We start from the raw sequence: 26,943 nt of genomic DNA on the forward strand, positions 1-26,943 counted from the left end.
GGTGTGTCCCCTCCCCCTCCAGCCTTGCACCCTGTGTTGTTGGGTTAGGCTCCGGCTCACTGCAACCCTGCTTGGGACAAGCAGTTTCAGCAAGTGTGTGTGTGTGAGTTTGTTACAAAATGGGAAGGACAGTGGGCTTGGCCAGGTCCTGCTCTCTAGTGGGTTTGAGGTTCAAGTCCTGTGTGTGTGTGTGTCCTGCAGCCCCATACCCTGCACTGCCAGGCTAGGCTCTGGCTCACCACAACCGTGCCTGGGACTAGCAGCTTCAACCAGTGTGTACCAAATGAGAGGTTGATCATCCTGGTCACTGCATGCTAAGGGGTAAAATTATTTAGTATATAGTATTAATTCTTCTTTTTTTCACAGAGCTCTTAATTACTTAGCCTTGACTGGGACACTGATTTCACATACCACTTAATTCACATTAAACTTAAGGTTTATCATTATAAATTATTTGTTCTCAAAACTGCTTAATAGTGAGTTGGATCATATGATAAACCAGAAAGACACAAGTGCCACTCCACGTCTTTCTGCGTCCTTCAAAACTTCCAGTCAACTGCCAGGCATAGGACACCTAACGTTTATCCTTTAGTACATATCGCACCTTTAACCCACATGTAGCCACTTCTTTGGTGACAGGCCATAAGAAATGAACTCTAATCTCCAGTGGTTATGATAGCCAAATCCCTTTTGTGAGGTTTCTGGGATGGGTATAACATGTAAATAGTAAGGCAGTTAATCGTTGGGTTAACAGTTTTGGAGTTACTGTTACTTTCTGCTAAAGACATTTCAACCTTCTACAACATCTCCTTTATTTTTTCACCAAGTCACAGCCATTACGAAGCTTCTTCGTACTGTATCCTTGCGTCAGATTGGTCAGGAATCAAATGTAATTAAACTGTCATTGTTCCATAAAAAAGTGTCAGGAGTATCTCTGTGTTTAGACTGAACTGCATGACAAAAGTTTAACTAATTTGCACATTTTTCAAAAGAGATACCCGTAAGTTAGATATATTTGAAGGGTTTGTCCCATCGGGTGTTTTATGCAGCACAGTACAAGTGATCAAATAGTACCTCTTCTTAATGTAGACAGCTGAATAAGCAAGTTCATCCTTTATGAAACGTTTTTTTGTAAAATTCATCAGGCAGTCAGACTTTGTGCGGAGGCGTCTCGTGCCATGTCTCCGAAAGCTCGAAACCTTTCGGACGCAAAATGAGTTAAAATCGCAGCAAGTAGGCACAACTGGGGATTTTTGCTCATAAGGAGTGGTTAAAAAAAGCTGTACCGCAGATGCTGCTCTTCATCTGACAGTGTGTAAAAATGGACTTCTTACGCTGAATGCCGTGTCTGCTTCCAGCCTGTCGAACCCAAACATCCAAAATACGACAGTACAAAGAATTGGTATTTCAGAAGGCCTTGAGTGTAAAAGAGGTGTTGTGTATCTGCAGCGCAATCGAACACTTCAAGGAGACTTAAACATGATAATCAGATGTCTTATCGAGGAGATCTGCATATCGGAAAATCGCCTTCAATTCAAAAAGTACCTTTTTTTAGTTCACCGATTTTATGATGTTTCAATTATATGCTCGTGTTAATGAGCTTCATTCAGACAAACCTGCAATAATTGTACTATGGTGCATACAAACACTCAAATGAGAAATGAGTCGTGTTGCAGACAGAACTGAAGAAACACTAAGTAGAAAAAAAACTGCAAAGTGCAATCTATATATATAAGCAGCAGGAAGATGGCAAGACTGACGAGATGAAGAGGACACTGCAATTAAGGTCTAGAAATTTCACCTATGCCTCGTATTTTAAGGTGCGTTAAGCAACCAGATGCAATTTAAAAAGCAGAGCTCTGGGTGACAAATATATATCAGCGCAAAATACTGAAAGATGCAGTCATGAAGAGAAGAGATGCTCTGGGAGGATGGAAAGGCAAAGAGCCAGCAGCGCTTTCAGACATTTGGGTGAAGGGAGGGAGGCCAATAATTTATTGAATAAAAGCGAAGGGCGGCACGAGGGCGCAGCGGTGTCCCTTTAAGACGGCATGAGGCGCGTGCCAAAGAGCAGCGCTAGTACTTGTCTGGACCTTACAGGCACCGCCGATGCTTCTGCCTCTGCTTCTGCCTCTGCTTCTGCCCCCCTCTCACTTCTGGAGGACTGACACGCAAACTTGGAGAGAAGCACCTGTGGATCACCGGGTGGAAAAGGAGAAACGCGCCCTTCATAAAGACTAAAGCGACACTAAAGTTTTTGGCGGGTTTTCTGGGCGCGCCTCGCGTCTTCGCCTCTTGGATGATACCGGTGATGGATGACAGCACGTTCACCAGCCGTAGGAACGACACGTATCTCTGGACAGACGACGGGCTGGACGCGCATGATGATCACGAGACGCCGAGCGAGGTTCACGGAGGTCCGGAGGTGGTGATCGTCCCCCTCGTCTTTGGATTCATCTTCCTCGTGGGCGTCGCGGGCAACACCTTGGTCATGGTGGTCATCGCGAGGACCAAGAGCCGGCGCTCCAAGAGCACCACCAACACGTTCATCCTGAACCTGAGCATCGCCGACCTCTCCTTCCTCCTCTTCTGCGTCCCCTTCCAGGCCACCATCTACTCCCTGACCGAGTGGGTGTTCGGCGCCTTCCTCTGCAAGTTCGTGCACTACTTCGTCACGGTCAGCATGCTCGTGAGCATCTTCACGCTCGTGGCCATGTCCGTGGACAGGTACATCGCCGTGGTGCACGCCAAGAAGTCGCCGTGCATCCGCAGCCAGAGGAACGCGTCGGCGGGCATCGCCGTCATCTGGCTGCTGTCGCTCGTGTTCGCCGTGCCCGTGGCGCAGCACCAGCGGCTCACCAAGCACCGGGACGCGCCCAACAGCTCCTTTTGCTGGGAGGAATGGCCCGAGAGAGTGTCCAGACACACCTACAAAGTGACCATCCTGGTCATTGGCTACTTGTTACCCCTGCTTTTGATTACATGCTGCTACGCGAAGGTAAGGACGAGTTACTGCACTGGTCACTGTGTGTGTCAGTGAGCGCGCCTCGCCTTTCCTCCGCGCTTCCGCTCCGTTCGCCCCCTCGTCGTCGACACACCTGCGCGGGTGGCGCGCGACGCGCTGCACGGCACATGCGCGCGAGAAAGTTGACGGAGGGAGTACGGTAAAATCACAGCAGGTGCAAGCAAACTCCTGTTTCGATCATGTAACTTAGATCCCCCCCCCGCAGAGATAGTTTGCACACTGACTATCATCGGGTCTTTGGAGGCGGCAGTTCGGAAGCCCTGCGGGGTAAATCATGCAGGGTTGGACAGGGTGCAGGTGGGATATTGTAAATGCTAAATCATATTTTAAAAGCAGGTTTATTATAGGAACAAAGAGAGCGCTCCGCTCTCCCGCTCCCATAATAAAACACCCCGAATTCTTCATCCTGCCTCGCTCCTCGCGCTGATGCCCTTAGCCAATCACAGCCGTCTTTCACTCGCACGCGCGGCACATCTGTATTACAACCTAACTAGTGGCTCCTTCTGCAATTTTGCTTCGCTTTCACAGGATTCCTATAAACTCCATAAAGTCGCGGTAACTTTTAAAACACGAAGTGCTCTTCTTGCGCGAGCTTGACCTGCAGCAGGCAGCTCGGCACGTGTCGTTGTTTGAACCCGTGTCACTTTCCCGGGTTGATACCGCTCGCTGAGATTTACTTAATTTAATACATAGTGAAAATAGCGGGACTTTGTACTGCTGCCTTGACGCGCACATTTGCATTTAACTAGAAATGCTGATCTTCCTTCTCACTCACGCAGTGCGAGTTTTACTAAATTGCACTGTTAGAACATCTCAGGTGGGATTTTGGCTGGTGTTATACTAGTATTACCTTAGATCATCTTTTGCTGTTTTTAATAGCAGTCAGGGTTATTTTTCATAAGCCTGTGTTTTTTATATTTTCCAAGCATTCAAAATGAATCAATGAAAAGAAATTGCCGCTCTTTTTCTGTTTTAGTAAATCAAGTAGTAAAAGAAATAAATGGCTGTTATCTATTACTGGAAACCCCATGTAACAGGCAACAGCTCACTGCCCTGCAGAACAAATGGAATTAGTTGAAAAGTAATTGAAAGGATTGTTCAGTAGCTTTCAGTACAACAATTTCAGTCAAAACAAGATGCGTTTTGGTCCTTTTCTTTTCGGCTAAGTTAAAGCCATGGCAGTTATGCTTGTTGCAGTTTATTTTCTGTTTGCGTGTTAAAAAAAAAAACTTATTATACAGTTGAAGCTCGCCTGGCATCTTCTATTTATGGACTCTTTGTCTTTGAGTCAACAAGCCAGAATGAAGCATCTAATGTATTCGCTTTTCAGCTCCTTCTGCAATGCCAAAAACAAGACATTCTGCTTACTGTTTTGGAAATGCCAAACATTTTAGGTTAAACGGATATATTTCAAAATGAATGCATATTTCATAAGATGTAGCACAATGTAAACAATAAAATGTAGGTGAAAGCTGATGTACAAAGTGCAGGTTGTTTCAAAGAGGTGAGATGTTCAACTAGAATATTAAGCAGCCCAGGTAGAGCTAGTGAGCAAAAAATAAGAAATTACCAAAATGGAATTGAGTAGATTGAATAGTGTTTGCAGCCAGGCTGTCATGGATGCAATGCGGGGTCTGGACCTGTTTTGCAGGAGTCATGCACTCCTAGTCTTACATGTAAATTTGACGTGGGAGGAAATAACTGTCTTATTTAATACCCTTGATGTGTTGTTATTGGGAAGCCATATATAGAATGGAAACACTGTCAATATGCACCTCAAACAGCCATTTAATCACCATAAGTCTGGTGTGGGCTGGAGCATCGTCATCCTGGAAAACATCCTCCCATAAGGGAGAGGACGTTCCGTCCCAAAACGCAGATCATCTCTCAAGATGGTCAGACATCACATTGCTGTGACTATTTCTTATCCAAATAAACGGGAAATCTATAACGTTTCAGAACTACCGAACTGTTTTTCCGCTTGCCGTTAATTGTCAAGTGCATAGGCACACATTTGTTCATAACACAGTGAAGGACACCACCTTCCTCCACTTCTCAGAAGTCTGTTAGGTATGCAGGTTTCACCTCTCGACTTTCCAGGAAAAGATAGATGATTGCTTTTGAACAAGAAGATAATGGAATCACTTTTGTTGATGTGCTCTATTTGCTTGTCAAGGCTGTTGATGATTGTCGTTGCAAAGTGCACACAACTTACACTTTAAATCCCTCAGACTCAGATATACAGTACCCCTCCTCCACAGTTGTGTGTTCTGTTCTTTTTCAAACCGTTCCTCCCCCAGTGTTTACTTTCTCACATTGGCATCATGTTTGAGAGAGCTCCTCTTGTCACGTTGTGCAGGCTCAGTGGACATTCTCCCAGAAATGCCCATGCCAAAAAGTCTCCGAGGTCTCTTTGTGCAGTCTGTTGTGGTGACGATACACGCAAGAAGGCTGCTGGAAAGAGTTGTGTTTTGTGTCTGTTAAGTGTACCACTCAGAATAGGGTAGATGCATATTTTACATTCATTCATTTAGTTGACACTTTTTTCCAAAGTAACTTATAGTGTTGAGGTACTTGTAATTATTTACCCATTTATGAAGCTGGGTAATTCTTTGCTGGAGCAATTTATAGTAAGTATGTTGCTCATGGGTATTACAGCTAAAGGGGGAATCAAACCTGCAACCTTTGGGTCCAACACCAGCAACTCGGACTACTATGCTACCAGCTGTCACATTTTAGCAAGGGTTGTTGCAAATTGCGATGAAGAAGTACCCAGGCAGATGGTGCATTTTTGGTGCGTTGAGGAGGGTGCGAGTTTAGTTGCTGTACGTGAGATTTTTGTGATCCTTTGTTTCATTTCTTTTTAGTTTTTCCACGATGTATTTGTCACAAGGGACTGAAAAGGCTCTACGTTCACCTGACTCTTTTCTCCAAAGCAACTTACAGCAATTTAGAGATTTATAGAGCTCAGCAATTTTAATGAGCTCTATAAGATGGGATTCAAACCTGGGTCTTTTGACTTCAAAGACAGTGAATCTACCAACTGTGTCATCCGCTGTTCTTAGTTTAACACCTATGTCTGTATTCCTGCGCATTTTAATGTTGCATATACATCTTGCATTGATCAAAGGTGTAGAATATTGTAAAATCTATACTCTTGTGAGGTTATGGCTCATTTGATGCAAGCATCTGTACAATCAACTGCATGTATATCACATGGCTCATTTAGCTGTTTTTGTACATAACTCTTTTCCAGTTTCGCTGTTGTCACAAGTAAACTATCCTGTATCATAGGTTAAATATTGACTTTTGAAACAAGCATAGATAACAATTTTTCTTAAACTTTTAGGTGGTGTACCACCTACATAAAAAGATAAAGAATATGTCAAAGAAATCAGAACGCTCCAAGAAAAAGGTAAGGCATACAATATTCAACATTTTAATAGTACTATAATCTTCATATAGGACTCTTGAGGGACTAATGTAAAGAAATTATCATTCCATTTCTGATTACAATTCAAATATGTCTTTTACTGCTTGTTGCCATCCACAGTGAGAGATGTTATTTGTTGCACAACTGCATTGGCTGTAACTGCATCTGTGTTCTACAGTGAACTTTAATAAAGGCAACTTTACATTTTTGTGATACCTTTACTGACAATGTTCTGCAGTAATTACTGAGGATTTTTTTGTTTTGTTTTGTTTTTTTCATATAACACGAACAAGGAAGGTATAGTTATTGAAATTAATTAGAATATTTTGTCTCCTGTTTTGTAAGTTTTAAAAATAACATATGTAAATGTCAGCTAGATAGTAAGTGATTTTGTGAAGACTGTGATGCTAAAAATAGCTGTTACTATACTCCTCTGTGTGATTGGATAGCGTTACAGGTGCACTTATGAAAAACTACATATCTGCAGCGAGAATAGTGCAATTTTAATTGGAAACGAGACAGAATATCTGAAATGAGGACTTCATTGCAGTGTTTGGACCAGCTATGCAAATTATTTCAACCCATGCTTTACTTTTGTCAATGTTAACATGGTAATGTAAAAATCTGTTTTAATTTAGTTTATATTTATGTAATGAACTTATTGGAAAAAATAGTTTTCCTGTATATTGTATAACATTTCAGCTGAACCCTTGTACTTTGTGCTCATGATTCCTTCCTCATTTTATATATGTTTGTTTTCAATGGTTCTATAGCAGCATGATGCTTTTATCTGTTCTTCAAGGTAACATGTCTATAACCTATAGAAACGGTGTAATATTTTACTTTCAAACATTTGCTAAGTGTAAAATCAGGTGAAATTACCACGAGTTGCTAGAGAGAAGACACTTTTATAACATAATGGCAGAGATCGGTAGTTATAGTAACAAACCACTAACCCTACTATGTACCATATGCCATGAGTTCAGTTTTTAATGTGGAGAAATTAATTTAAATTGAGATTTAAGAAATAAATGTCTGCAGTATCTATTTGGAGGCCAAATAACAAGCATTTATCTTAAAATCATTCCTTCATCAGTTGACTAAACAAAGAAGTGCATCTACACCAGGAGGTTTAATAGCTTTAAGAGCTATTAACCTTATGAATGTCGCTCCTCTTATTTCACAGGTTGGCTTCTCAGTTTTGCTGATGGCACACAAGGTATTTGATGTAACTGCTGTTCTGCTTTGCTTGATGGATATTTAATATATAGTTGTTCTGCGTTTATTGCTGAAAATATCATCAGTTTCTACATCTGTGTCCTCTGGAGCTGAGATGTTCTGAATGCAGTTCAGACCTGATCATGGCTTTTTTTTTTGAGTGAGACACTGAACTCACAGATTTTAAACAGGCTTGTTTGCCGCTAGATGTTGTAAAGGGCTATGAATAACTCTGCAAAGCAATTAAATACTCATCAGTCCAACATTTGCAGTCCTTCTCAGAGATTGCTCAAAATAAGGTCAGATTAAATAATTAGAACTAGTTTTGCTTCCGTTGGACCTTATGAAGTCATTTCTGTGTACAAGTGTATGAGTTCGAAATCATACTGAAACCATACTGTCATAAATTTTACTGCAAAAACTTGTGGCACTGAGAGGTATTTACAGCGGCTACTAATAGTAATGTAGATCTTAGCAGGTCACATGAGCACAAGCATGGATTAATAATTAAGTTTTAGTAGTTTAAAGAGTAAACATTTTGAAATATATAAAATCTGTCATATTATCTTAGTTATGTTGTTGATAATTTTATTGGTTGATAGCTGTTAACATGGGTAGGGCCTTTAAACAGGGCATGTAATGAGAATGGCCTGATAACCCTGTTTGTTTGGACGACGAAAAAGATAATAACCAGCCCTGGCTTCACATAACAGATGCGCTGAAGGCCTTTTATGTTAACCCTAGTGAATTGATAGAAAACTGAATATTTAATAGACCAGCTAGCCTAAAGTTGCAGTAGTCGCGTACAGTTTATATGGAACTCAAACCTTCCTTACAAATCCGCCAACCCTTAAGACCGTTAATTCCCATTTACAACAGGATGCTATGAGCCCACGTATGATGAGCTATCCCCCCCCCCCCCGGTTTCTGTGAGGCTCTGTTTGGACCTTCAGCAATTAACACACTCATTAGTAAAGGCACAGCATCCTCAGCAAACTGAACCGTGTCTGGCTTTTCCTTTATAAGCTCTTAAGAGCATATCCTTTCAAGATGATGAATGGGTGTGAGGATGGAGGCAAGTGAGCAATTATTGTCATTTACACATACCAAATAATCCATTTATACCTCTGGGGTTGCGTGTTAGGTTTAATGAGCCGCAACAGCTAATACAAACCATAACAATACTCTACATATTACATAATAATCTACGTGGGAAAATTATAAATGCTGCTTGATGCATAAATTATGCGTTCCTCTGGTTGCAAATTTAGTAGTATTTCTTGGGCTTTAATGTTTTAGTTACACTGAGATCCTTTAAACTTACACCGCTTTCCAACACCCATCTTTGGCATTCTTTGATCTGCTACGGTTGGTTAAGATAACATTAATATTTCTTCTACTAATGTTTCAGGAACACATCCTTCGATATTTGTCCCTAAGTGATACAGTAGAGCAGTCCTTTAAATATGTTACACGTGAATTAGAAGCAGAGTTATTTAATCGAATGATGGCAGGAAAGGCATTGCGGTGAAAAAATTGCTTCCAGTCTACTGTTAGTTAGATCATGTATTTCAGGCAGCACTGTTTGTCAAAATCAGCTCAGGTAATGATGACAGAGTTTCAGCAGGACATTTTTTAAACTGCCAAGTTTTTGGACATTATTCTCTATACACAGTAAGTGAAACCTTCCAGGCCCAGTCCCTGGGGTAAGGCTTTGCCAAGGGAAGATTGCACTGCTTAGTGTCTCTGAAGGACATCTGTGCTATGATGAGCTCATTAGGAGACACAGATGCTAATTAGCTCATATACCATAATATTCGCTGCAAGAGACTTGAGGCAGCTGACTATAACACTGTATGGGGAAACAGAAGTACTGTTCTCACAGTGAATATGATGCAAAAGAAATGGGGTTTGAGGCCAAAGATTCCGAGTCATATTACCTCAAATATTCTTGTATGCTATTTTTTGTCCAGTGAACATCAGCAAACAACACAAATTTCTTTTCGGTATTGTCGGTACACAAAGGCCCAATGTGTGTTTACACAGACACACACACATCATCTGAAACCGCTTGTCCCATACGGGGTCGCGGGGAGCCGGAGCCTAACCCGGCAACACAGGGCGCAAGGCCGGAGGGGGAGGGGACACACCCAGGACGGGACGCCAGTCCATTGCAAGGCACCCCAAGCGGGACTCAAACCCCAGACCCAGCAGAGAACAGGACCTGGTCCGACCCACTGCGCCACCGCACCCCCCACAATGTGTGTTTAACTTGATTAATTTTTGTTTGATACCACACCACTTAAGTCCCTATTTTGAAATGAAATATTAAACTTTCCAGTGAGAAACCCTTTTGGATTACTTTGAAATTTGTAGTTTTTGTGCTCCTGCACGAAGCCTGAGTGCAGAAGAAAACCGACTTCGCCGAAACATTTATTGCCAGACACCGTTTTGGCGATGTCTCGAAAAAATGTCCCGATTATTCAAATTTACAAACTCTGCTGACTCAAATTAGGTACCGCAGTTGCACCCTTAAGTTAACCTACATAAATAAACCAAAGTAAAGCAATGCAACGGTAAATATTGTTATGCAGCGCAAATGTACGATTACAGCCATCAGCAGCCGTCATGTCAAAGATAAACTGGTGGGTCCTAGGATGTAGGGTTAGACATGGCTTCGAATTCAGCTATGTCTATGTGCAGTTTGCATGCACTCCCTGTGTTTGCATGAGTGCTGCAATTTCCTCCAAGAAATATAAAATTGGGAATCTAAATTGCCGATAATGTTTCAATATGTCAGTAAGAATGTGTTCTGCAGCTCTGCTGTATAGATGTGTAAATAATTTGTCACTTACTATAGTGCATCTTAAGTAAATTAATGATAATAATAATTATTATTTGTGAACTTCTGTAAGATTTTGTAAGGGAAAAATGATAATGATTATAATTATTCATCATTCATTCATTTTAATGAAATGAAGCCTTAGTTCGCAGATGAAAAGAAATAAACGACAGTCTGCAGAAAAGCTTTGCAATTTTTTTATTTTTTTTTTTAAATAATGTTTATTTTTTACTGCTTTTTTGACATACAGAGATGGTAGTAGGCTCCCACAAGCTAATTTATGAACTTTTCTGTTGTGAACATTTACAGGTTTATCAGCCTGGAATAAGAGGATTTTCATTTGTTATACAAGCATCTGTTTTTCTTCTGTAACAGCTTCTCTCAAAGGGTTTCATGGAGTGTAAGGCTGCAGTGTCACTGACTTGGCTCATTATTAATCTTGTATGACCCATTCAGAGAAATGTTCTTGCTACCGCTGTGTATTCAGGTATATTTTCTGTCATTACTGCCGCAGCTGCCATGTTCAGGGCCGAGGTTGTGCGTGTAATTAGCTTTCAGCAGATGACATGCACAATCCATTATACCTGTTTTTGCGTATTAGTGCTTGTGTATTAGTCCTTTCCTGGACAAAGCAGAGCAGCAGAGGGTGCAAAGAGTGGCGGCGTGCAGGGAAAAAATCAGAGATATTCTGAGCGAAGCAGACAGTGTCATGTTTTATTTTTTGTCCTAGCCATTCACACTCACATCTCCAGGGATAAGAGAATGACAATATTCTACCACCCACAAACTGTCACATGCAAACATTTTGTCACACCAAATAACATGTAGAGAAACTTTTTTAAAGTCTTGTCGTGTTGAACGTTATGTTGATCTGTGTTGCAGCAAAGAATGTTCCTCTTATTGTTTCTGTAATGGTGAAATTAACATTCACAACGTTTTTCAGCTCTTTCTCAGATATATGCTTTCCTCATTATGTCATTTTTCTGTTTTAGATTTAAATAAAAAACCTATCTCTGCAAAACTGACGTACTGAAATTCACCACCTCTGTTCTGTTTCTGCAGTCCCCACGTTATCACAGTATTTTGACTTTTTTTTTTTTTTTTTACATTTTAATGCCTTTCTTATTGTCCTATATGATTATACCCTTTTTTTAGAAGAGGATATAGCTGGCATGAATGTACCCCATGCCTGGGAGCACACGGGGTGAGTGGAGACCCTGCAATCACTCTCTTCCTCCCTCTGTCACCCCAGACAGCTCAGACTGTGCTCCTGCTCGTGGCTGCCTTCCTGATGTGCTGGCTCCCGCACCACGTCGTCGTCATGTGGGTGGAGTTCGGTACTTTCCCCTTGACCGACGGCTCTTTCGTCCTGCGCATCGTCTCACACTGCCTCGTCTATGGCAATTCCTGCGTGAACCCCATCCTCTACGCCTTCCTGTCGGAGAACTTCCGCAAGGCCTGCCAGCAGGTCTTCACAAGCAGACTGTTGACTTCGGCACCTCCAGTGGCCACAGTCGTCCGCTTACGGATGGAGAACTTCTCCACCACCCATTCTACCACCAATGTGTGAGCCATGGGTTCCAACATCTCACCGGGCGTTGATCTATCTAAAATTATAAGTTGTGCAACTTCTCTTCGTAAATGATTTTTAAATGGGTTGTAAACTGTAGCTTTTCGTCTTATATCTGGCTTTTTTTTTATTAATAGTGATCACATCTAACAATAATATCTTTCTTTCTTTTCCCATTCATTGCCCACACTTTGAGAATTGTGTGTCTTGCATCTGTATCTTTCCGTCTGTTGGTGAAATGCACTTTTTTTTTACATTGAGGTGTTTGATGACTTTGAGACAGCAGTTTAACCTCAGAATTACTGTTGAAGAAAATGTGCGTATTGTCTCCTTATGTTCTATTATATATATGTATATACTGTATATGTAAATGTGTGTGTGTGTAGTATGCATTGTATGTACATATACATTAGTGTGAATTATTCTGTCAATGACGGGGGCGCAGTGGGTGGGACCGGGTCCTGCTCTCCGGTGGGTCTGGGGTTCAAGTCCTGCTTGGGGTGCCTTGCGATGGACTGGTGTCCCGTCCTGAGTGTGTCCCCTCCCCCTCCAGCCTTATGCCCTGAGTTGCCGGGTTAGGCTCCGGTTCCCCGCGACCCCGTATGGGACAAGTGGTTCAGAAAATGTGTGTGTGTGTGTGTGTGTGTGTGTGTGTGTGTGTGTATTCTGTCAATGGGGGGTGTTTTATCCCAAAGCAAGTATATTAATATTTTCGAAAGATGTCAGGTTTCAAATGAACGAGACTCTATTTTGACTGTGAAAAATGACCTTAATAAAGTACATTTCACTGTGAGACTCTCAGATTTAATGGGGAAATGAAAGCAACTGGACTCTTTCCCTGGTCACGTTGATGCTGTGGATTATGTGATTTTACAAAGTCGGATGGCTTTTAGTAGTATTAAAATTCCACGCTAATATACTGTGAGACAATGTGCTTTAAAGTCTGTCAGATATGAAATGTGCTCATTCTCTTTCATCCATATGCTTGATTTTTTGTTGTTTTCCAACTTATTTATAAATTACACACAAAGTTACTCCTATAGCTACCAAGAATGTATAAAAAATGTATGATGTCATGTAAATATGCTATGTACCGATCTGTCATTTGAAATCATAATGGAATAAACTTAAAAAACATCATTGAAAATTATGAAAAGGCTGATTAAAATGTCTAAAATAACAACATTGAAATGTATTAAATTTCAACATGAATGTTAATAACATGCTTGGCATCTTCACCCACCAGCAAGTTCTGCATCCCAGATGCCCCAAACAACTTGCTTTGATTATCAGACCAGTGGTGATACTGTACTGTTGGTGACAAGGGGAACTGTGCCTGTAAGTTCCTGTTGTACAGGAATCAGTGCGCTGATAAAAACGATTTGCTCAAGGTACTGTATTTGTATGTTCACTAGCCATTATGAAAGTGTGGTAATTGTACACAATGCCTACCTGTGGCAGATAACACAATGTGCTGTGCCTGCTGTCTTATCATGTAGGTACACATGGCTGTAAATCAGTAATAGGCATTTGATACGACCATAAGGCTGTGTTTTTGCAGTGGGAAGCGAGTATGGCCCGAGGTTTCATGGGGTTGCTTAGAAAGGTGTGTTCAAAGTACTGTATTTAAATAACGTTCCTGGCTTTCAGCTGGGTATCTGTGGTACATGCTCGCGTGCTTATTAAATTCTTGGCTTTCTATTGCTTGCTTGAGTTCTATATCACTGTGTGTTGAGTGGCAGGTGGTGCCTGTGGTGTCCAAAAAGTCTAATTGATTTATTACTATAAAATATAAATGTAACCTTTAGACCTTCCTTTCCATCATAATGCAATAAATGTCATCTCTGCAATTGATTACAGCCCATTTGGTAAAAAATTAATTTTTACGAAAAGTAGATTCAATTTTAAGTGACATTTTCTGAATTGCAGAGAGAGGTGGCTGACATTTTACAGATTTTTTTTTAAAAAAAAAAAAACATAAGCCCTCCTGGAAGGAAGCCAATGTTGTGAGAACAGGCTGAAAATTCCCCATAAAGAATAACATGTATTTCTCTTGTTCCATTTTGCTGTCTGTGTGTTGTAGCACTGACTGTTGTACTGTTCTTTGTGGTTCCTCTGGAATTTTTTAATATAAAGTAAAATCTTGCCATACCGGTTTTATGATTCTTTATCATTGGGTAAGCATTTCAAGTGCTGTAAGTCTGTAACTTTGTAATATACTGAAATCATTGTATTGTTTGTACTGTGTGTGAAGATGAACAAAGCTGTGTAAACAACGAAATAATCCCCCTGCAGCCCTCGATGAAACGTCCTTTCTCAAAACCCTGTGCCCCAAGATTTACTTTTTTACTTATGTATTGTGGACAGAGGGGTGCGGTGGGGCAGTGGATTGGACTGGATCCTGCTCTCCGGTGGGTATGGGGTTCGAGTCCCGCTTGGGGTGGCTTGCGATGAACTGGCGTCCCGTCCTGGGCGTGTCCTCTACCCCTCCGGCCTTATGCACTGTGTTGCCGGGTTAGGCTCCGGCTTCCCCGATCCTGTATAGAATAAGCAGTTTTGGATGATGTGAATGTTCGGATAAAGTTTTATGCAGCTACTCATGTGATGAACATAGTTTCATTCCACCATATGAACGAAACTGTACTTAAGAGTCACACACCTGCAGCTATGTCTCTTTCTCCTAATTCAATGCACAAATTGTATTTTCTATGGGATTGTCACGCCGCCGATAATGAGCGAAGGAGCAACACCTGCCGACAATCGGGATGCAGGATAAAAGGAGGTCCGCATCCACGCACCGATGCGGATTCTTGCAATCGCCTTGCGCCTTGCAGTCTCAGCGGCCCTGTCGCTGGTTCCTTGACTGTCTCCTGTTCCTAACCTTAGCCTGTTCTCCTCGACCACGATTTGGATCTCCCGGTTTGTGACATTCGCACCCCGAAGACCCTCGCCTGTCCCCGACCTTGCTTTCGCCTTGTCCCTGAAATCCGATTACTTGAATAAAATCTCACCCGCGGTTGGGTCCTACACTCACCTGTCTCCAGTATCTGTCTCATGACAGGGATGTACGTCACTTTGGGGAAAAGCGTCTGCTAAATGAATACATGCAAACGTAGCATGTATTCAGGAAAAAAAAAAAAAATCTGTGGCTTTTTTATGCAAATGAAAACAATCGTTTGCCCCACCGGCCACGCCGAGCCCACCTGCGCAGTGCCGCCCCAGGTTGAGCAGCCGTTGCCAGGTGCGACCAGTTCCCAAACACCTTCTCTGGCGGAGTAGGGAGAGGCGCTGTCCTCCGGCAAGATACTAGCGGAATGCGGTGTAATTCATTTTGTCAACATCGTTTCGTTTACTTTGCGTATGCCGCCGAGCGACGTGTGCCGTTTGTACAAATTGCAGAGCTGGCTGTGGAAGTTTACAGCTTAGCAGAAGTGGCTGTTGAGTCGTCTGTCTGGACTTTCTCACATTTTACACGGAGATTAGCAATGTTTGAAGGCGTTCGCATGAACCAGTCAGGAAACAGTTACAGAGCATTATTCACTTTTGTACAAAATACATGCACTTGCAGGTCTCTGGTACAATTGTCGCATTTGATACCATGGTACAAAATAGATGCCAAAAGGCAAGAGGCTGGTAAAATTACTGCCTCTCTGTCTTATGTTACTGACTTAAATGTCAGTGGCTGTCATTTTCTGCTAAAATGCAAAGGTTGAATCTCTCCGGCGCTCAACTATCGTTAAAATGAGTTTAAAAATGTAACGCATGCTTTCTGTTAGGTCCATCAGCAGCCATGAAAGGAGAATAAACCAATTATGCTGTGGATGACACCTGATTAAGGTTTTGGGTAGACAGCGGTTTATTTCCAAAGACGTCTACTTGATAGTATCTGGCATATGTTTTGCACCATTCTATACCTAAAGGAGTCTCCAGCTTTACTTCAATATACACACTATAGGGTTTCAGCAACAACGCCGCTATAAATCATAGTTTATTTATTTAAAACATTTGCTTCATTGACCTTTCTCCTAAGCGTTTTGCCATTTTTTGTGCCAATGATTTTGCACACTTCCTTTCACCTTCAGTCTCTCCTTTACTGTCCCATGTCTTTACTCTTCACTTTGCCCTTAGATCAGACAATTTCCTCTCTCTTTGTCCTTGTCCTCTCCTCTCCTTGTCCTTTCTCTTTTCCTCATCCTCTCACTTATCCCTTATACACTCAGTACACTCACTAGTTTGAGTCCTGTAGTTCTCTCGCTGTTCCACAGCCTCAGTTGAATGCTCTAAGTTTATCCAAATCTTATTCAATAATTGTGTTTTTGCAGCAATTATAACTAACCATAAAATATTGTTCATTGCATTTGTTTCTCAAATGAGCCAGGATGGGACTGCTTCATTGTTAACCAGTTTTAGCACAGTAGCTCTATTTTTCTGTTTGCTCTGTAAAAAAGCTGAAATGACTTGGCTGTGGTTGATGTAAGTATGGGGCGATTAGAAGTAATGCCCATGGTAAACCTCTGCTTCGTTCATCTTCGTGTTCTGGGCCCAATTATGAAATTTTCTCCAAATGCCATCGCTATGTCCTAAGACCAGACTAACCATCTGCGTATGAAGGATATGATAATAAGCGTCCACGAGCAGAACAAATGTACTCACTGTATCTAGTAAGCGATAGATTTTTGTCACGTGTTCAGGATACGTGTGCGTATGCATCCCGTCTTTGAGCTTTGGTTGAAACGCTATAAAATTCACATTAAAGGTTTCAGAAACATGAAAGCCTATACATTTTATGTTTATTGAACACCATCACAGGGGGTGCAGTGGTGCAGTGGCGCAATGGGTTGTTCCGCAGTCCTGCTCTCCGGTGGGTCTGGGGTTCAAGTCCTGCTTGGGGTGCCTTGTGATGGACTGGCATCCTGTCCTGGGTGTGTTCCCTCCGGCCTTACACCCTGTGTTACCGGGTAGGCTCCAGTTCCCTGCAACCCCATATGGGACAGGCGGTTCTGAAAGTGTGTGTGTGTGTGTGTGTGTGAACACCATTATTAAAATAATATATTTTTAAATAATAAATCTTTGAAGTTTAGATGGAGGGGGGGCGGTGGCGCAGTGGTGCGGTGGGTTGTACCAGGTCCTCCTCTCTCGTGGGTCTGGGGTTCACATCCCACTTGGGGTGCCTTGCAACAGACTGGTGTCCCATCCTGGGTGTGTCCCCTCCCCCTCCAGCCCCACGCCCTGCGTTGCTGGGTTGGACTCCGGCTCCCTGCAACCCCGTATGGGATGAGCAGCTCAGACGATGTGTGTGAAGTTTAGATCATTAAATGTTTTTTTTTTTCTTCATTTACACTGACTCCTGCCTCAAGGAATTCATGTGTTTTTCAGGAATTTCTGTTTTCCCAATTCAAAAATATGTAAAAGTATGCAGTTTTTTCTAAGCCACCTGAGTTAATTACCTGTATGATATATGTGTATGTTGAGTGCAATAATAAATAAATAATCCACCCATGACCAAAGGGCGGGAGTACAGTCCATCACAGGGTCACCCCAAGCGGAGACACTCACTCACACAGTGGCTGAAGCCCCTTGTCCCAAGCAGGGTCGTGGCGAGCCGGAGCCTGATTCCACAACACAGGACATAAGGCTGGAGGGGGAGGGGACACACCCAGGATGGGACGCCAGTCCATCACAAGGAACCCCAAGTGGGAGTCAAACCCCAGACCTCTCAAAGAGCAGGACCTGGTCAAGCCCGCTGCGCCACTGCACCCCCCCAGCTGTAGTAAATTCAGTGTTATCAGTCCACCTGAACTGAATAGTCTTTGGACTATGGGAGGAAGAAGGAGTGCCCAGAGGAAACCCACACAAACATGCAGTGAACATGTAAACTTCACACCGACTGAGCAAGCTTGGAACCTGCACCCAAACACCTTAGGGGCTGTTAGGTGGCAGTGCTACTTACTGTGCTCCTCGCTACACCCATCCATCCATCCATCCATCCATCCATCCATCCATCCATCCATCCATCCATCTATCTTCTGTCCAGCTTGTCCTAAAAGGGTGGCGGTGGCAGCAGGGAGAGCAGAGAGGCCCAGCCACCCCTGTCCCCTGCAACTTCCTCCAGCTCAACCTGGGGGATCCCCAGCTGTTCCCAGGGCAACTGTGAGATATAATCCCTCCAGCGGGTCCTGGGCCGACCTCGGGGCCTCGTCCCAGAACCCGTCAATTCAATTTATTTTTGTAATGTACACATTAATTCCTATAACAAAATGTACTTAAAGCAATAAAAAATACAACCAGTAAATTATTCAATCAATAAAACAATACACCTGTACCTCAGCTTACAAATGTAATAGGGACCAGAGGTTGGTTCATAACATGAAGTTGTCCCTAAGTCCACCTACTACGCCACAATCGACAAAAGATTATTAGTGAAGCTTAATCTTTAATTACTGTTGCAAAAATCACTTAAAAGTGAAAGTAACTGAAATTTACTCTTACTTTTATTTATTTCAATAGTTCTTTTTTTATTTTGTAACAGCAGCATAAAAACTGAAATGGCAATATGTTACGACTACGGTCATCTACATAAGGACTTTTTTTTTTAACTACAGCAAGGACAAAAGCTGTACTATCCAAAGAAGAGTTCAGCATTCATATAAATTATAATTCACATTAATTTCCTTAGCAGAAGTATACTATATACTACAGGTGGTCCCCGACTTATGGTGGTTTGACTTACAATAATTTCGATTTACAGTGGGTTTTGCGGAATGTAACCCCATCATATGTTGGGGGACCAACTGCATACTGCTTATACTGTTTTTTGCAGAAAACATTCATATACAAACCACAACAAAACACACACACACACACACACACACACACACACACACACACACACACACACACACACACACACACATTTTCTGAACCGCTTGTCCCAGACGGGGTTGCGGGGAACCGGAGCCTACCCGGCAACACAGGGCGTAGGGCCGGAGGGGGAGGGGACACACCCAGGACGGGACGCCAGACCGCCGCAAGGCACCCCAAGCGGGACTCGAACCCCAGACCCACCAGAGAGCAGGACCCGGTCCAACCCACTGCGCCACCGCACCCCCCTTCACAACAAAACATTATTTCTGAATTAATAATGCTAAAATGCTGCACTCATCTTCCAATGAAGAGCATTTAAGCATGTTTAATTTAAATTTGAATTATATTAACATCCCCAGGTAGTAATTTTTAAAAGACATGCAAGTACAGGTGGTCCCCGACTTACGATGTAAATCGGAAATATCGTAAGTTGAAAATGCATTTAATACACTCAACACACACCTCTCCACATACCTCTCGCACGACAGACTGGGAGATGCGGATCGCTGCCGCTGCCCAGAATTGCAATAGAGCATGGCACTGCGCTTGCCTGGGAAAAAAAATCAAAATTCAAAATTCAAAGTACAGTTTCTACTGAATGTCTATCGCCAGCTCACCAGCGTAAAGTCAAAGAAATCGTAAGTTGAACCATAGTAAATAGGGGACCACGTGTAATTTTACCATAAAACAGTGAAACAAATTTGTAATCCCAATAATATAATCTGTCATATTATCAACAGAAAAACAAGAGAACATAATGCAGTGAGGCAGAAAACAGAGAGAGACAGAGGGAGATGAAGAGAGAATGAGGGAGAGACAAGAAAACCAAAATCAGGCTGTATACCTTCTCAGACAACCTATAAAACATCATTTTGTCTACATGTGCTGCATAGAACTCCTAACCCTAAAGATTTCTGGCTACACATTCTCTCTACAGGCCAATTGTAAGTAAGCTATAAAGATTAAACCCCCAAACCAGTCAAAAGTAAGAGATAAAACAAGAAGCCAGAATAAGAATAGAACAGAATTGAATAGGAAGAGAACAGAAGCAATCTGGGTTCTATGCCTTTGAATTAAATTGGGTACAAATCAGATGGTAGTCCCACCCAGCAACATAGCTTGTCCTGCAGAAACCATTTCAGAAGAACGTTTCCTTCAGCGTTCTCAGGGATTCCCACAATCTTAAAATGATTATGTTGGTTTTTATGCTTCACTTTGTCCAGTTTCAACTACTGCAACAATACTTTTCACTCTAGAGCATTGATTGATTCAGCTTCTGAGCTGTCCTTCTTTTCAGAAGCAGAAGCTGAGTGTTAGGATGGCTGGTGGCACCATGGTTGGCAAGGCTGCCTTTGGCTCTGAAGGTTTGTTGGTTCAGTTCCTGCCTGTGGCTGTAGTGCCATTGAGTAAGGTACTTGCTCTGCGATGGCACCAGTACCTTTGCCTGGCTGTGTGCCTGGGTACCTAGTTGTGGCCCTGCAATAGATTGGTGTCCTGTCCAGGGTGTGCCTCCTACCCCTTCAGCCTCGTGCCCAATGTCTCCAGGATAGGCTCTGGCTCACCTCAACCCTGCTTGGAATGAATGGTTCTTGAAGTTGGTTTGTAGGTTGGGTGCTCGGTTCTAGAAATACAAGTTTTGAAAACAATTCGCACAATCAGTTAAATTAGTGAAATGTATTTCTACAGCTGCAATGGGGGAGAAGAGTTTCTTCAGTTTGGCATTGAGATCATCCAGCTGTGTGAGATTGGCTCCATACCACTTAATTCAGCTTCAATAGAGCTTAGTTTAGTTTACATATGGCTTTGCCCAAACAGCATTTGGCTAGTTTTCTCTCTGACCAAGGGGGGCACGGCAGTGCAGTGGTGCAATGGGCTTGGCTGGGTCCCAGTCTCTGGTGGGTCTGGGGTTTGAGTCCTGCTTGGGGTGCCTTGTGATAGACTGGTGTCCTGTCTAGGGTGTGTCCCCTCCACCTCCAGCCTTATGCTCTGTGTTGCTGGGTTAGCTTTCAGTTTGCCGCGACACTGCTCGGGACAAGCAGTTTCAGCCAGTGTGTGTGATCTCTCTGATCTCATCTATTTCATCTAAGCAAGCAAGTCTACCTCTGAGGTGAACTGACATGGCTGGATATTTATTTATTCTGTTTCCATCAACAGCTCTCACAATACAGGGTCTCGGTGTCCCTCTATATTGCCAATATCAGGCATGATACAGGATTCAACGTGGACACCAGTTTATTTTATTATATTTTACTTACATGAATCAGCATTGAAGTCTATTTTTAAATCACTGAAAATAAAAAAATACATCATCTCCGCAATCGCCAGTGCGTTGTGTCCACCTTATACAGAGCAGACAGTGCCATGTTCCTGTACCAGGAGCAACCGGAGAATGAAACAGTGGGACAACGAAAGGTGAGTGGGAGTTGTAGTCCAATGGAGGGTTGCTTGCGGAGAACAAATTAAAAAGCGTTTCACCATAAATGTCGACCACCCGTGGGATAATAAGCTTTACCAAAACTGATTGTAAGGAAGAGAGGGATGCATAACAAAAATATTTGTCAGTGTCTGATTTAGTTAAATTTACAGTCAAAATAGTGTAATAACAGAAATGGACCTCTGTTTATTCTCCAGGTAATTTCTAGATATAACAACAATGAAAAAATACACTCAGAAATTGCTCAGAGAAACTGCCAGCTCCTCCTTCCTCCATAGCCTGAGCTTCTACTCTGTCTAAGAATGTTTTTCTACCTCTCAGAACTGCAGACCATTTTTGCTCTGCAACAGATAAATTTTAGAAAATTGACGGGTCAAGAAAATGTAATAAAGAAATTTCAAATATTATGAGCTGCAATCCTACAGAGGACAAGTGGTTGTTGAAACTGGATTGGAAATATCAGTATTTTCAAAAATGTGTAAGTCGGATGTTTGTGACAGGAGTTCTAAGTGCATAAACACCTGTTGAAACTGCAGATCTTCTAGTTTCCTTCCATCAAGCTACCTACAGTAAGTCAGACTGTGTAGTCACTTGGCTTTGTAATTTGTAATTGCTGTGAACTGCAATTTGGAGCAGAATTCATTCTTCACTTGTCTTGAAAGTGGTCTAACTCTACAAAAGACTTTTCGTTCTGTATCCTTAATTCATCGCAGTAATTTAGTTTAAACCGAACTTGTCAACCACTCTCACACTCTGGCTGACCTCTCTGTAATTTTGCTCTTCCTAAGTGCTGCTAATGACTTCATAACAAAAAAAAATATTGTTTTTTTTTTTTTTCCTACCCAGTGCTTTTATCACAAACAGTGCTTTTGTGGTAGCGTTCCAGAATTTTTTTGCAACTGAAGGTGTCATGTTGTGACCATTATTCCCACGCCGATGACAAAGCACTGACATGGGTGCTGCTCGGGAGCACAGCAAGCACTCATCACCGATCATTTCATTCACCCAGGCAGATGGGACCTGGTCCCTGTCCTCTCTAACCCATACAAAACTACACATTTAAGGGCATCCTTTTCCTTTTGACATGTCTCCTCTTACACAAGTGATAACAAGTGCCTTTTGTTAACTGCCTGACAGGTAGCCTGAAATACCCTGAGCAGATGTGTTCACACAGACAGATGTGTGACTCTTCCGTTTAACACAGTAGCCTCTTTTGCTTCGATGAAACCTGATGTTGATCCAGACACCCATATTACAGCTAATGAGCAGTAGCTGTTGTTCCCTCATCCCCATTACATGTGACTATGTGTGGACTGCAGCTGTACCAACTCCCAGGGAGATAGTGGCAGTTTTGACCAAAGAATAGATTGGCTGGGCATCTGGCAGAGTGGCTCAGCCTCCCGTTGAAAAGTCTGCCCTGGGGATCCTCTGGCACAGACAAATCAACATCATCACGGTTCTGAGAAAAATCCATACACCCTGCTGTGTCCTCTGGCGTTCTCTTGTTGACAGTTCGCAGCCAGATACTCATGTGGAAGTCTGATTGCTTTTGCAATATTCTGCCTATGGATTAGGTCAGGCTTGTTATGTGTTCTTGCAGTGTTTATACAAGACTTGATAAGGTTAAGTGGCAGTGTTCTACTGTTTTTTGTTTTTTTTTTTTTTTGCAGAGAATATTCTGAGAAACCTGAAATTGATCTTTACTGACAGCTTTGTGTACTTTGTAGGTCTGAGAAATGTCAGACAAAATAAGCCACAGTAACAGCACAATCCTTCCAGCAATTAAAATACCTCTTATGTGGACACTGCTGGATATTCTGTGTTAATGCATTGTTTCTCTCATTTAACAACGTTTGCTTTTATGAAAATGATAAAACCCATTTACCAGGTAGTCGCCAAAATGACATCATCTTTTTCAAAGTGCATTTAATTACTGATGCTGTGGTGTTAAGTCCAAACGAGTGTCATTTTGGCCTCCATCAGGGTTATCGGTAAACGCAGCTTCCAGGCTGCTCTCAGTATTTTTAATGCAGCTGCTATCTTCTGCAGCACTTACTGTGATTCAGATAATCAGACTCTCTGCAGCTGGCCCCTGATAAACAGCTTAGAACAACCCCACCGGGGCTGCAGGTGAAAGAGGTTGGATACGACAGGCCAGATGTCAGTTCGTAGCTACAAATTTATGTTAATGCATTGCAGAAGCATCCAATGAGTAGAGATTTTGATGTCTGTGTAAATAATGAAACCTAAAGACTGCAAGATTACTCAGTGGATAGGAAAGTGACCTCACATCTCCAGGGCTATACGTTTAAATGTGAGTCCCGTTCTTTCTACATAGAGTTTGCATGTTCACCCATGTTTGTCTGAGCTTTGCAATGTTAGAACGTTACCTTTCCCCACTAAGTGTAATAATAATAATAATAATAATAATAAGGGTGTATTATCAAGGGTGTACTCCACTCAGCCTAATATGTAATACTTCATGAACCTGCTGAAGACATATGGTTATTGAAACTGGATGGCTGAAATAACAACAACAATAATAATAATAATGTTATGTGTTTTTATTTGTAGATAACTGTGATCAGTGACACTGACAAATCTCAACAGGATCTTATGCAGCTGTGTTAGAAAAGTTCTATTAGTGCATGTTGTTCAGTGGGCTTGGCTGGGTCCCGCTCTCTAGCGGGTTTGGGGTTCGAGTCCTGGTTGGGCTGCCTTGCCTTGCAACGGACTGGTGTCTCATCCTGGGTGTGTCCCCTCCCCCTCCAGTCTTGCTGGGTTAGGCTCCTGTTCACCACCGGTCCACTTGGGACAAGTGGTTTTCGACACTATGTGTGTTCAGTGCTCAGCATTTTTAGAAGGGTGGGACTTGAGAACTCCCAAACTGTAACCTTCAAGGTGTGCTCTCCTGTACAGCTCCTCTGCATCTATCATTTTCATTTGGCCTGATTTCACTAATCTAGAAGTGGAAGTGAAATTATTGCTTCCGTAAGGGGTATCAATGACACTATAGGTGGAGACTAAACTACTACATTTATCCATGTGGCTGATGCTTTTCTCCAAATTGGCTTACAGTGTTGAGGTTACAATTATTTACCCATTTATACAGCAGGGTAATTTTACTAGAGCAGTTTAGGGTAAGTACCTTGTTCAAGGGTACTACAGCCAGAAGTGAGGCTCAAACCTGTGACATCTGGATCCAAAGGCAGTAGCTCTAGGCAGTAGCTCTAACCAGTACACTACCAGCTCCCACTCTACTAACAATCTCCTGTTCTCTTACAAGGGAGTGAAGGACAAGGCATTCTCGTTTATCCCTGCTCACACCTCTGGAGGCCTCCTGGGCCAGAGACATTTTTACTTGGATAACTTAAACACAGTTGTTGGTACAAATTCTACATTCCTTGAGACCATCATTAGGTGACTTCTCAAGTACAGAATTAAAATAGCGCTAGAGACAAAGCAACAGGATATTAAGTCTGTACGAACAGGTTTAGAAAAGCCTGGTATAAAGAAATGGAACTCAGGAAACACAGAGACACAAGAGCAGATGTCATGAACAATGAAGGTGAGTGATTGACAAAAGCATGCATACTTTTGTTCCAACCTTCATCAAGGAATAATGGAAATTTATGAATCAGACAATATTTCTTCAAAATGTAAAAATAAATATAAAAAGTCAGTTACTTCAAAATCATGTGCTGTAAAAGTATGCAGTCAAGTCATTTTTGTTCAAATAAGGTGAAAAGGCCTGATTTTATCTAATGAGGTAGAAAATGGAAAAAGGCTCTCAGCATTAGGCTTTTTCGTGATGCTGCTTTTGATGTTAATAAATCAGCTGTATGTGGATTTAAAATTAATTACCATTAAAGTAATGTGAAAAATATTTACATTTTTGTGACATCTGGGCCTCATAGCACTAAGTACATAAAAACCAGTGCACAATTTGACCAAATACTTATATAAAGTTGAATATTATAATGGTGACATTTACATGTTGTTAATTTTAAAACTGGTTATTAGGTCCAAGGATGGATGGTGTGGTGGTGCAGTGGGTTTGACTTGTGCCTGCTTTCTGGTGGGTCTGGGGTTCAAGTCCTGCTTGGGGTCCCTTGTAATGGACTGGCATCCTGTCCTAGGTGTGTCCCCTCCACCCTTCTGCCCTGTGCTGCCAGGTTAGGCTCTGGCTTGCTGCAACCCCACTCAGGACAAGGTGTGTGTGTGTGTGTGTGTGTGTGTGTGTGTGTGTGTGTGTGTGTGTGTGTGTGTGCGCGTGTGCGTGCGTGCGTGCGTGTGTGTGCATATATATATATATATATATATTCTGGGTATGATGTATCTGTAGTGTGCAGGGATCTGGAGAATGTTAGACTCATGTTCTTGTGTTGTAGCAGGCTGTGTCATTGGGGAGGGGTCAGACCACCCCCTGTTGCTGATCTTGAGTACTGCTTGTGGTTATGTAGATATATGCACAGATTTGCTGCTTTTGCTTTGTGTCACCTCCTGACACACACAAGCTATTTACTCAATGAGAGGACTCTGCTGGTTTAATTCATTCTAACATGAAAACAGCCATCACACCTACCAGGTGTGCTGCTAAATATGTCTGCATAACTACAAAAATAGCATCAAAGCTCAGTCATGCTGAACTTTCACTGCAAAGATAAGCTGTCTCTGACTGTGCAGAGGCAATACAACAATGAACACAGTGAAAAAATCTAATTTATCTCACAAACACATGCTATCACCACTGGGCACTGGTTGTGTTTTATCAGTGTAACCAGAAGGGGGAAGCACTACATAAACTGTGGTAAAAATATTACATCATTCATTTTTTTTCCTCCAGTTAAAAAAGAAAATAGGCTTTTATACCATACTTGCTAATTTGTAAGAATGATGGAAAAATGCAGTAATACTTCAACAGTAAGTTAAGGGTGGCTGATAGGCGAAGGCCTTAGTAATCAGTTTTCTCCTTCCCTCATTATTGATTACCAGTTATAGGATGAATTACATATGTACATATTACATCACATGTTGGGGTGCAGCCAGATGAAGTGAAATGAAAGCCCTGCAGAACAGTTTTGAATCTGTACTAAAAGGAGAGACCTAAAAAGCTGATAAAGTCTCCATATTACAACACTTTCATGGCTTAAGCAAAGGGGCAGCTGGTAGTGTAGTGGTTAGAGCTGCTGCCTAGGGACCCAAAGGCTGTAGGTTTCAATCTCACCTCTAGCAGTAGTACCCTTGAGCAAGGTACTTATGACATATTCCTCCAGTAAAGTTACTGTAAATAGTTGTAGGTAAGTTGCTTTAGAGGATGTGTCAGTTTAATGAATAAATAGAAAATTACATTTAGCTGATGCTTTTCTACAAAGCAATTTATAATGTCACTTTAAACTTACAATTATTCACCCAACTGGGTAACTTTACCACAACAATTTAAGGGAAGTAGCTTGCATAAGGGTACTACAGCTAGAAGTAGGGATCAAACCCACAACTTTTGGCTCTAAAGGCAGTAGCACTAACCACTACACTACCACCTATTCTCCACTTAAAC

The 26,943-nt window shown here is 42.1% G+C and overlaps 1 protein-coding gene across 2 annotated transcripts; it reads left to right on the forward strand.

Annotated features, from left to right (window-relative positions):
- The first annotated feature begins 1,717 nt into the window (after positions 1–1,717).
- LOC108926289 (galanin receptor type 1-like) lies at positions 1,718–12,088 on the forward strand. 2 transcript variants are annotated; one of them, XM_029253718.1, is made up of 4 exons: positions 2,110–2,123; positions 2,341–2,998; positions 6,375–6,440; positions 11,771–12,088. In XM_029253718.1, the coding sequence occupies exons 1-4, from the start codon at positions 2,110–2,112 to the stop codon at positions 12,086–12,088; spliced, it is 1,056 nt and encodes a 351-aa protein (XP_029109551.1). The 2 variants fall into 2 exon arrangements, with proteins under 2 accessions (XP_018594405.1, XP_029109551.1); XM_018738889.1 differs by having other exon boundaries at positions 1,718–2,998.
- Positions 12,089–26,943: the final 14,855 nt, after the last annotated feature.

Source organism: Scleropages formosus, chromosome 7 (assembly GCF_900964775.1).
Source record: "Scleropages formosus chromosome 7, fSclFor1.1, whole genome shotgun sequence".
Lineage (NCBI taxonomy): Eukaryota > Metazoa > Chordata > Actinopteri > Osteoglossiformes > Osteoglossidae > Scleropages > Scleropages formosus.